At 48.6% G+C, this 11069-nt stretch overlaps 5 protein-coding genes across 5 annotated transcripts; 2 read left to right on the forward strand and 3 right to left on the reverse strand.

Moving 5' to 3' along the window:
* Positions 1–397: 397 nt before the first annotated feature.
* B0J16DRAFT_60493 (uncharacterized protein) lies at positions 398–2317 on the reverse strand. Its single transcript, XM_046134149.1, has 4 exons — positions 2294–2317; positions 2057–2163; positions 1456–1994; positions 398–1404 (listed from the first exon to the last, which is right to left on the reverse strand). The coding sequence occupies exons 2-4, from the start codon at positions 2115–2117 to the stop codon at positions 511–513; spliced, it is 1494 nt and encodes a 497-aa protein (XP_045986361.1). The 5' UTR covers positions 2118–2163; positions 2294–2317; the 3' UTR covers positions 398–510.
* Positions 2318–2917: 600 nt separating this feature from the next.
* On the reverse strand, positions 2918–4813 carry B0J16DRAFT_316140 (Lecithin:cholesterol acyltransferase-domain-containing protein; the record flags this gene model as incomplete). The annotated part of the gene is made up of 1 exon (XM_046125297.1): positions 2918–4813. One exon carries the CDS (start codon positions 4811–4813, stop codon positions 2918–2920), a length of 1896 nt encoding a protein of 631 aa, XP_045986362.1.
* Positions 4814–5952: 1139 nt separating this feature from the next.
* On the forward strand, positions 5953–7243 carry B0J16DRAFT_60540 (acyl-CoA N-acyltransferase). Its single transcript, XM_046134151.1, has 2 exons — positions 5953–6474; positions 6532–7243. The coding sequence occupies exons 1-2, from the start codon at positions 6295–6297 to the stop codon at positions 6910–6912; spliced, it is 561 nt and encodes a 186-aa protein (XP_045986363.1). The 5' UTR covers positions 5953–6294; the 3' UTR covers positions 6913–7243.
* On the reverse strand, positions 7064–8379 carry B0J16DRAFT_60554 (uncharacterized protein). Its single transcript, XM_046134152.1, has 4 exons — positions 8237–8379; positions 7661–8190; positions 7361–7613; positions 7064–7304 (listed from the first exon to the last, which is right to left on the reverse strand). Exons 1-4 carry the CDS (start codon positions 8265–8267, stop codon positions 7216–7218), a joined length of 903 nt encoding a protein of 300 aa, XP_045986364.1. The 5' UTR covers positions 8268–8379; the 3' UTR covers positions 7064–7215.
* A 527-nt stretch (positions 8380–8906) lies between these two features.
* Positions 8907–10181, forward strand: B0J16DRAFT_316143 (WD40-repeat-containing domain protein; the record flags this gene model as incomplete). The annotated part of the gene is made up of 2 exons (XM_046125298.1): positions 8907–9157; positions 9212–10181. 2 exons carry the CDS (start codon positions 8907–8909, stop codon positions 10179–10181), a joined length of 1221 nt encoding a protein of 406 aa, XP_045986365.1.
* Between the last annotated feature and the right edge of the window lie 888 nt (positions 10182–11069).

An 11069-nucleotide genomic window follows, 5' to 3' on the forward strand; every position in this document is an offset into this window, starting at 1 on the left:
TGATCATGACTGCCGATGACATCCACTCGTTGAGGGATATTCAGCTGATAAACCAAGACAATAGTCTACTGTACCATGCTGCATAATGCATATTTCATTCACTTGGCGAATGGATGCTTTCGACACATGAATGTCATTACAGTACCAACAACGAATTATCCATCTCTTGCATGCTTAGTCCTAATTGTACAATTCATACACGATAGCATATCAAGTGACTTGCCGCAGTCTACCATCAATCTTCCCAACCAAGACTTTAAAAAGACCAATAAGTCCATGCCATAACCGAAATCACCCAGAAACGCCGTGCCTGATGCTTTGTGTCCAGCCAAGTGCAGTGCGGTACAGTACAGTACAGCAAAAAGCGCTCCACAACGCCGTCCATCGTCAAACCGAAAATCTCCCCTAGCGTACCATGGTGAATCAACCGGTGGCCCCCGCTCAACGGGATGTTACTCTTTAAACTTCCCAACGCGGAGAATAACGCTCAAAGTCTCGACTTTATCATGCCTACTGCTCAGGAACGGGGTCTGCAGGAGGCCTCTCGACCGTCTTCATCCGTCCCCATCGGCGTGGTGGTGGCGCCTTGGGAGGCGTCTTCTTCTTTTCTCCATTGACCAACTTTTGCGCAAAAGGTACTCCATGGCGATGCTTAGGCACTTCTGGCAACGGCTTCTTGGGCCTGGGAGCCATCGTAACGCCCTCTTCTACTTCTGATTCACCTGCGTCGGCCTCCTCACCTGATCGACTGGGTGTTTGCACTCCCGGCTTCTCCTTAACTGCCGCGACGTCGCTCACACTGACACTACTCGCGGTTTGCGAGCGCGATAGGCTGATACCTAGGAATCTGCGGGCGACTTCGGCTTCGCCCGACCCTACTGTAGGCGATTGCGCCTCTTCAATCCATTTGACCTTTGACACACGATCAACCAAGCGAAGCGTAGTATCGTCTGCAGGTGCAAAGTGTACATTCTGTGAACCTCGCAGAATATTAAGCACGCGAAGGATCTCGTCTTGTTTATAATGCGGCGGCTGGCTCAGTTGTGTATGCGCCAGTAACGGGTAAAGTACTCGTAGGTATGTGTGTCTCAGGGATATCTTTTCGTCCGGTAAATCCATCAGGTTTCGGATTATTACGTCCAAAAGCACTCGTAAGTCGTTGGTATAAAAGTATTCGTATGTCGCTTTGTTTGTGAACAGCAAATACAGTAGCTTCAGAATAAGCAGCTGTAGAGAAGTCTCGGTCTCTCGGTTCAGAAGCAGAATAATATTCTCGCCAAACGTTCGAAACGAAGCTCCATGAAGACTTAGGCATTTAACAATTCTGTTCGTCAGGCGCGGTTTCGGGGCGGATGGATCCTTGACGTCGGTGGAAGCAAGCATATACTGTTCGTTTAAAACAAGCTGAGTTTGTGTTAGCCATTGTTGCGAAGGGCATGATACTGGGATGCTTACCAGAACTCGAATAGTAGGATAATGGTATGGGTCATGCGCATCATCAGACAGTTCCTCAATCAAGGCGAAAAGGTAATGCACGAATTCGTCGTCCACCATATGCAGATCGTCAACTCGAAGTCGCTCCATACGCGACATCTCGTACATGAGCTGCAAAAGGAGCCGGTGTAGACGCGGATCCTGGTTCTGGTCTCGCTGGCTGTTGATGAGCTCCAATAGTCGAGGAAAGCAGGCCTCGTTCACCATGCGAGGGAACATGGTATCATCCTGGCAGCCGTCGAGCAGAAGCAGACAAACTATGGCATGCAAGGATCCTGCTTCGTCTTCCTGCAGCAAACTGTAGATAATCTGGGTGCGAACATAATCCTTATTGCCCTGAAACAGGCTGCTGCCAAGGAGCATCCGCGCGCAAGTAACAACTTCATCCTGGGTTTCGCAGTAATAGTCGCGGAGTCGGGTCGTTAGATCTATCCAGGTACGCAGGGCGTCGTCGATCGTTTCGTGTGAATCGCATTTGCTCGAGACGCATTTATCAAGATCTGCAGAAATCGGTCAATTCGTGTCCTTTCCTAGCAGCCATCACAGACAGTCAATGACCTACCATTCCAAAGCTGTCCCTCATTGTCCTCATGAGAGGGAGATGCTTCTTCGAAATCTGCCATGGTCCTCGTTTTGATAGGGGTTCAGGGACCAATGCATCGGGTCCTGCTGCCGAGGGTGAGACTGAGATTGGAAATGCGTGGTGCGAGTCTGGTCGGGGTTTTTGCGCTGCGAAGAGACGACGGGACGAGAACAATGGAGTTCGAGGGAAGATGAAGACACAGAGGTCATCTCCTACCTGAAGTCGAGGAGCAGAAATATCAGTCAAAGTTTAGTTTATGTTGTGGTTGTGTTTCGAGAATTCAGGTGGCGGGGTCGAGACTGACTTGCTTCAGGTTAGCCGTTACTCGCTGTACCGTGACCTCATCCAGGCCTGTTGTATGGTGTCTTGGCAGACGGAACTACCCAACAACGCAACAACGAAGCAACAGAGTGTCGACATTGGATTGGTTGTTATAAAAGGATTATGGAGTCTTGTAGCTCTAACGACTGGCTGGAGTCGATAAATGCCACGATCCTCACTGTGAACGTGTCACTTTACGATGGGAATTGAATTGGATGGACCGTTGAAGCACTTAGAAACTAACTCAACATCTACTGTTGAAATCATGGGCTCATGATTTCCTCAATCATCATGATGCATGTAAAAAGCCATTAGTATTTTAAACTCAGATGTACTCCAAGCGCCTTTCGTAAGGCCTATCTTGGGTCAGGGTGTTTCCACACTCTCAAGGGTATCATGGATACAAGTACGAGTTTTAAGAACAAGTCTATCATCTGAACTCCCAAACACCAACCGAACCATGAGAATGAATGCAGCCGTTATCGCAATGTCCACCAGTGACTTCAATGGGGGCTCTTCCTATGAGGTCTCCTCATCATCGTAAATCTTGACCTTGGACGCATATTCTTTGATGTTGCTCACAACATAGTTCGTAATCGTGTCACCTTTTCCACTCGCTACCCGTAACAGTAGCTCGTTCAGGTTGTATCGCCCCAAGATGTCAACGTGGTCAGCTGTGCGAGGTCCTCCTCGAGGGTTGAAGCGCTCTGGCTCGTGGGGCATTTCAACGACTGTGACTTTGACGCCTGCAGGGTTGTAGCGTTTCATATTCCAGCCATGATTACACATGTAACCTGTGCTGAGGAGGTTGACCGTACCATCGCCTTCGCCCATGACAACACCGTGGTCAACGTCGCCTTCGGTATATCCCGTATCTATTGTAATATTGAGGTTTGTCAATGATGGTTGATCCGGTGGTTTGTAGAAATATCCTCGCTCAGTGGGTTTTCCAACACCGTAGAAGCAGTAGATCTTGAGACTGGGAGCAAGTGGCAGTCGTGTCTCGAGAGGATTTATCCACTTCTGGGGGTCATTCTCGTTGGCCTCGACCTCATCTATGGAATGAGCAATGCCTCGAGAATAACTGCCCTTGATCTGGTCCTGATACCAGTCTTCGGTTGTGTTGAGCAGATATGACACACCTTCCTCAACGGTAAAGTTACGATCAGGAGTTGTCCAATTGGAACCAACCCTGAAGTTCAATAGAGATCCGTACGAACGGTTCTGGCCCGGCAAGTCGTCTGGCGCCCAGGTCAAGTTACCCCAAACAGAATTTCCACCTATGGGTAACATAGATGAGATTCCAGGCATGCCGCGGAATATCTCGGCCCTCTCCTCCTTGCTCAAGAACTTCTCCAAGCCGTAAATAGCGAATGGGTTCAACTGAGCCGTGTCGCGCATCTCACCAGAGAGAACAGCAGTCAGATCCTTGACTGCTCCAAGCATGCAGCCACTGATGTTGATCCAGGCCTCGACGTGACGTTCAACCCAATCAGGTCCACCACGGCCACCCCGTTCAGATTGCACCCAGTGGAAGAAATAGTAAAGAACCTGGCTTCCCATGCTGTGTGATGCGAGAACGACCTTTTTATTCTCAGTAGCCAGTGCGACTTCGATGTGTGACTTGAGCCGAGTGAAATAGCGATCCCGTACCTCAAGATTGGGATATGACAGGCGCCAATCGTACGCAGCGGTGAATGAGTTTGTTGGGTCGTATCCGATGGATGCGAGGTTCTCGAAGATTTTACTCCAGATCCAGTATCCTGTGATGAAGAAGTCTGTAGCATCAAAACCTTGAGCAGCCCTTAGTTTTACGTTGGGCGGGTCGAGGCCCGTCCTCTTGTCGAGCATGACATGCCTCTTCCAGACCTCCTTGTCCATGACCAAGGCTTTCATCATCGTCCAGCTACCCCACAGTCGCTTTCTGAAGTAGGGCTTTGAGACATTAGCTGTACCCCAGGACTCGAGTCCTGTCGAAATGACACCAGGTATCATGATCATAGGATGATGGACTCCCATGCCTTCTGATCGAGCTTTGTCGCCAACGGAGAATGGCTCGTATGATTCGGCAATATCCCGCTCGCCCTGGACGAGGTCGCGCATGTCCTTGACCAAGCCAGCAGGTAGAGCATCCAACAAGTTCTCCATGGACAAGTCGGTGAACTCAGGGAAGTCGATCAGGTCATTGCTGGAAGCGAAGAAACCGGCGGCTATGATTCCAAACAAACTACCAAGGAAGAAGATGAAGGTATTCCGGCGCTTTCGGGTCTTGGGTACGGCGTGTTGGACGACTTGAACGTGGGTGGTCGGGTGAGTGGTTGCTGGGCTGTCTTCCCTCGAAGTGTCGCCAGCATCGGCGTTGTCGTTATTTGTCGCATCTTTAACGTTTCGGCGTCTCAAAGCGGACTCCTCCATATTGTCGACTGAGAAGCAGGCCTCTGGGAGGCGCTGTCTGGTTCAGTCTCTGGTTGGGAGAGGGAAAAAAGAACCTCGACTAGACTAGGTAGAGAGAAGGTTGGTGTTTAAGAATTCTAGTGCTGTACGTAGCTATGACGCCCATAACGTGTGGGCGCGTGCTCTAAAACAAAAACCGGGGGGTCTCGATCCTGAAGTGTATCATCTGTTGGCGGCATTTATTCATGTGCAGGTACGCATAATCTATATTTTGTCTAATAGAAAGGATGCTGTTGAAGGGACAGGAAGTAAATAGTACAGTCGACTGATTGTGGTAATTAGAAAAGTTGCGTGTTGAAAAATCGCGTTGTAAGGATCACATGAAAATTGCAAGGCACGTACGTCTTGGGACCTGAAGGGAGGGAGGGAGCTCGTGGATCGGATCGAAGAGGACATGCCGGTGGTTCCTGATAGGCAGGAACACTAACAGGAACCTGACGTCAAAGCCAAGATAGGGCTGGGGCATTAGATCTGGTACTGACCGGACTATGCGGAAGGAACCGAGATTGCAAATGGATGAGAAAGGGCTTAGACGAGTCAAAGCGAATCATTGCTTCTTGACGCCATTCAACCAGGATGAGCAACTCATAATGCCACTAGAGAGGCAGTATCTTGGAGTTGCGAGCTGCGGGTTGTCACATGCTCACATTCTGAAGATGGAAAAGAATCTAGAACGTTTCCCTCTCCAAATACTACCCTACTATTAAGGCACTGCGCTTATATCGGACCATCATTACACATTGAAATAAAGTGATTGTTGTATCGAGAACATACAAGACGAAATAATATAATCACTTTAGAGCGCGAGCTAGGCTATTTTATTTTGGCGCTCTAACCTTCAAAGAACCACTGGTAAAGTATGGACAGCAATTACCCCGCCCCCTCCACAATTCATAGCTCTAAAATAGTGCCCTTGGCTCTGCAGGCTGCAGCTGTAGCGAGGCGGCTAGGCGGCCAGAGTCCCTGCCAACATGCAACCTGCCCGCCAACTGCCCTGCGTGCCTTGCCCTCGTGGCCTGCCGCTCGCGTTGGATCGCTAGCTGGAGATATTGCCACTTCAGCCCAAAAAGGACGACGCCTAAATTCAATCTCGAGATCTTCCCACCCTCTTTCCTTGGATTTTATGTATGACTCTTGTCGATCTGATCTCAATTGACCGGATCTCCTTCCTTCTCTCCGCTGACAACACCAACAATAACTCAACTTACTGTACCTACCCCTCAATCCGCCAGCTCACCGATACCGGGCTGAGCTCCATTTCTGCCTGCCCCTCTTTAAGGTGTCAAAAGTCAAGATCTTGTTTTAAACCTTTAACGCCCATATCCAACATCTTACTTCACTCAACCATCGACCACAGCTCAACATTGTTACCATAAATTTCAGCTGTAGACTCTGACACTGTGTCCGGGTACCCTCTCCTCCAGAAGAAATATTACTATCCCATGGCCACTACCACATCCAAGGACCTCCCAGGCGAACTGAGCTACGTCCAATATCAACATGCTCTCGAGGCTCAATATCTACCCGCGATCCGGGCATTGATTTCAAAGGATTTGAGTGAGCCTTATAGTATATATGTTTACCGATACTTCCTTTGCCAATGGGGACACCTCTGCTTCATGGTGAGAATGCACTCTGTTCCTCAAGTCAAACCTCACATACTGACTATAAAACTTTAGGCATTGAACCCAGTCGACTCATCCCTTATTGGTGTCATTGTGTGCAAGCTGGAAATTCATGCTTCACACTCCAACCCCACCCGTAGAGGCTACATCGCCATGTTGGCTGTTGCCTCAGACTTCCGCGGTCATGGTATCGCTACAACACTTGTCAAGAAGGCCATTGATGCTATGACAAAGCGCAACGCTGACGAGATTGTCCTGGAGACCGAGGAAACGAATGTCGCCGCTATGCGACTCTACGAGCAGCTTGGTTTCTTGCGTACCAAGAAATTGCACCGCTATTACCTCAACGGAAATAGTGCATACCGACTTGTGCTGCCTCTCAAATATATTGACCTTGATGCTGGGCCAAACGACCTCGAGATTATCGACGTTTAAGCTCTACCGCCTATATGAGTTCTTTTGCTTCTATGGAGTCGAGTTTATGGAGGGCCAATGGCGGCATATGGTTGAATATCGCGAACATGGGTCAGCAACGGTATAAAGCGTCATGTGGAATTGTTGTCTTTTTTTTTTTACTGTGTAGCTGGAGTTTGGGTCATTGGGTATGATGTTTTATGATGATATGATTTGTTATTGACTGTTCCCACACCATGTACCCCATTGCCTGGGTTTAGATACACGTTGGGTTATTGTTTCTTGTTCTCCCCTCTACGATCGGATGAGTCACTCGTTGTGTTGTCAAGTTTGAAAGATGTCAGACGACTTATAGATCGACGCTTTCAGGCCCCAGGGATTTCCGAAAGATATCCCAATGTACGTATATGCATCTGCGAACTTATGTCAGCCTCAGTTTTCTGGCAGACTACACCAAAACATGACTCACCTGGCTTATAGTAAATCGGTCTTCCACGAATTTCTACCAGTCTGAGCTCTCGCAGCCTCTGAAGAACCCTGCCAACGTCGGCCTTGTCTGCGAAGTCGGCTGTGTACACGCATATGAGTCGATCCTTGCGAGAGTCCTCGTCGACTGGTCGAGGAGCGACCTTGGCTGCGATTCCAAGCTCGTTGTTGGCTGTTGCTTTTGCGATAATGTCCCATACGTCGTTGACTTCTGCTGGCGTGCAGAATAGCATCCACTACTGACGTCAGTCGGCTGATGGGAAAGGTTTCTTTAAATCTATACCTTGCCCGCTCTGACTTTGGCAGCATGTGCCAAGTGCAGTATATCGTCTCCGGCTCTCTTTCTTTCCGCAATTATCTCCTGTTTCTGTGCTTCCGCGGTCTTTCTGCTTTTCTGGACACCCTCGATGAACTTGGATAGAAGCTCCAATCTCTCGTGGCCACCCTCCATGACAAGCGCCGTCTTGCTACCTTCTTCTTCAGGAGCTTCATCTTCGTTACCCTTGCTGATTTGGTTCTGGGCCATAGACTTCTCGACACGGGGGATATACGGATTGCATATGTAGATCCATGGCGTATCCTCTGTGATGTCTGTTGTCTTTGGGGGCAGACGTACGAGAAATTCGTCTACAGTCTCGGTGAGCTGCCACGCATAGTGAACTCCGGCATATGGATTGTGGAGATGTGATGTATCCGAGGTGATGTTCTTGCGTGGGAGTGGTCTTCCGGGATCTTGTTGCTGCTGGAGCATCCAGCCTTGAACATCAAAATCTTGTGCACGACGACGGAGGTCCATGACGGTCTCTTCGTCTCCTATTTTGGTAAGTAGATGTAGAAGTTGACGAATATTGAATCATACCGTAGAAATCAGAATCATCCGAGTGATCCATGGTGCTGATGTATGAAATAACAAGCAAATAGTGTTTCGGTGGAGTAGTGGTATTAATGAGCAATGACGCTGATGGTGTCGACTGCGTTTGTGGGCAAGAGCACAAATTGCACAGCCGGGTGTAAAGAAATGTAACAGACACAAATATCAAACAATTGCGATGGCTCTTTAATTCAGTCAGTCCGTCAAAGATAAGAACAAGTCAGTCGCGTGTTGAAGTAAGAAGTCAAATCATCTCTGGCCTACGATCTGACCCCAGGCCAGGAAGGAGACGGGATGGAGTCGCAGAAGCAAGTTCGCGTCGATGGAGCGCTAGCCCGGCAGTTAAGCTTTGAATACCCTGCACCACTTGATATTGAACCCTGCAAACGAAACCGAGCAATTGGCTGACATTGGATGCAAGAGAATGAAATCGTAGTAAGTATAGGAGATTACTGAGCGCATCTTCCGCCAGCTTTTTGAGCTTGTAAGTCTCCTTGTACCTAATAGTTGGTGATAATATCTGTTGAATGAGCCTCATCACATTGAAGGTAGGTACGATCAAAGAGGGGCCCCCACCATTGAGACTGCATCTCTTTCCAAACGTTTCTTTGCTTTCAACTTCTAAACCCTGCATCTTGATATCAAAGACAAACACCCAATGGATGACGCAAAAGTCATATCTTCAGAGGTCTCCCTAACCTTGGGTCTTCCTCCTAGCTGTATCCAGTTCTGCCCTGCGCATCCTGATCTGTTTGTGGTAGGAACTTACAACCTTGAAAAGAATGAAGATGATGCTCAACTGAGCACAGAGAACGGGGATGAGGACGATGATGATCGGGTAGCTGCGACAAAGACACCGCAAAGCCGCAATGGCAGCCTGCTTGTTTTCAAGGTTGATGGTACGAAGCTGTAGGTTTTTTTTTTGACACATTGGATTTGATGTTGAAACTAACAGTTACACAGCCATCTAGTCCAAACAGTTTCACAGCCATCTGCCATATTGGATCTTCGATTTCACCCGTCTCAAGACAGGCAAGATATCCTGGCAGTAGTATCTAGTACTGGGACGCTGGCTGTGTTCAAACTGGACCCCGCACAAGACTCTTCAGCACCTTTACAGCACATCTCGACAAGTAGATGCGAAGATATTGGAGAGGACGTCTTGTTCCTGCAATGTAATTGGCATCCTGAGATCCAGAATGTGATTGGTGTGACAACATCGACGAGCTCTGCCCGACTCTTACACCTGGACCAGGATTATTGTATCAAGGACTACACGGAGCTTAATATTGCCAACTCCCTTGAGGCATGGTGCATCGCCTTTTCTCCGGGGGCGGCCTCAACCGATGATAAGACACAAGTTACAGCTTATTGCGGAGGAGATGACTCTTTGCTCCGCTACACATCCTGTATCTGGGATCCGAATGACCCTGATTCTCCTTGCGAAGAACCTTATTCGCCCATCACTATCAAAGGAACACATAACGCAGGAGTCACAGCAATCTTCCCACTTCCAGTATATGTAAAGAATACTGGAAGGGTTGTTGTGACAGGAAGCTACGACGACCATCTGCGTGTTTTTATTATACACGATCTACACGAGACATACGGCATGAAAAAGGTCGAGCTGGTCCTTGAAGAGAACATGGGAGGAGGCGTTTGGCGACTGGATCTCGTCAACATACAAAAGGGAACAGACTCAACCAAGATCAGATTCCTCGCTTCATGTATGCACGCGGGCGCCAGACTTGTTGATTTGGAGGTCAAGAATGAGCAAGATTGGACTTGCAAGGTCCTGGCGAGGTTTGAAGAGCATAAGAGCATGAACTATGGAAGTGATTTTGTGAGAGACAGTCAAGCGGGGGATAGCTTGCGGAGTGTGTCGACTAGCTTTTATGACAAGCTGCTTTGCCTTTGGAAGTATGAGCCATAATCTAGATTTGGCGAATAGTCTAGAAGAGTCGAAAATTTGTTTCTGGCATGATGACAGGCCCCTTGGCTAAAGGTAGCCAATGCTAGATATCGTTCAACTGCTCATCTGCTCATCTTTCCAAAGAGCTATCCTTTCTTGATACACAGATATCCTTGTCAACCAATTGTAATTTCGTATCCGATTTTCAAATCTCCGCGATCTAGGCTGCATGTGCTTGTACATATTGAAACAAGGCTGGTAGACGAAATGGGGGCCGTGGCACGACGATCATGTCAACCCCTCATGAATAGTGACGTGGGTTTAAAGTGAAAGCATAACTGCAACTGCAACTGCAACTGCAGCTGCAGGACTCTGTCGTATCCATCTTGTTTAGCCTTGCAGCATGTTTGAAGGTTGCTCCCCTGCAAGATGCCTAGGATTTGAGAGCCGCCTACTGTAGGAACAAAGGGACCCCAAACAATGAATGGATGGGGCCCATCTGTAGGTGTCACCGGCCGCGTGCATGCGGAGCTTTAGCTAGAGGGTGAAGAAATAAACAGACATTGGCAAGGCGGAAGCTGTAGGGGGAGGCGGTATAGCAGCAGCGCTAGAAGAAGCAGACTTGAGGACAGATGTGAGAGTATACTGAATCAGAATACAATCTTGAATGCACTCTGAATCTCCATTACCCCTATGAAAACCTCTGGTAAAGCTCTTCTTTGTCAACTGTTAATGCGCTGCAAGGTGAATTGTTTCACATGGGGCTGCCCCGCCACCAATAGGGTCCAGATAGGCCCGTTCTCCAGCTCACTTGGTCTCCCTCTTCACTGGTCAGTGGCCCCCTTCTAGGCTCTTTCGGCTCTGTCCTCAGCCTGAGAGCTTCCAGATCCATTTCAATTTTAGCCCAAC

This window comes from Fusarium flagelliforme, assembly GCF_020744385.1.
Source record: "Fusarium flagelliforme strain FIESC 12 MPI-CAGE-AA-0113 chromosome Unknown B0J16scaffold_2, whole genome shotgun sequence".
Classification (NCBI taxonomy): domain Eukaryota; kingdom Fungi; phylum Ascomycota; class Sordariomycetes; order Hypocreales; family Nectriaceae; genus Fusarium; species Fusarium flagelliforme.

Bases quoted from the DNA above. Each gene is read 5' to 3' on its own strand.
- B0J16DRAFT_60493 (XM_046134149.1), bottom strand. From the start codon at position 2,117: ATGGCAGATTTCGAAGAAGCATCTCCCTCTCATGAGGACAATGAGGGA. The intron at 1,995-2,056 runs GTAGGTCATTGA...CGATTTCTGCAG, and splicing joins TGAGGGACAGCTTTGGAATG to ATCTTGATAAATGCGTCTCG. The intron at 1,405-1,455 runs GTAAGCATCCCA...ACACAAACTCAG, and splicing joins ATCCTACTATTCGAGTTCTG to CTTGTTTTAAACGAACAGTA.
- B0J16DRAFT_60540 (XM_046134151.1), top strand. From the start codon at position 6,295: ATGGCCACTACCACATCCAAGGACCTCCCAGGCGAACTGAGCTACGTC. The intron at 6,475-6,531 runs GTGAGAATGCAC...ATAAAACTTTAG, and splicing joins GGGGACACCTCTGCTTCATG to GCATTGAACCCAGTCGACTC.
- B0J16DRAFT_60554 (XM_046134152.1), bottom strand. From the start codon at position 8,267: ATGGATCACTCGGATGATTCTGATTTCTACG. The intron at 8,191-8,236 runs GTATGATTCAAT...TTACCAAAATAG, and splicing joins GGATGATTCTGATTTCTACG to GAGACGAAGAGACCGTCATG. The intron at 7,305-7,360 runs GTGAGTCATGTT...ATAAGTTCGCAG, and splicing joins ACCGATTTACTATAAGCCAG to ATGCATATACGTACATTGGG.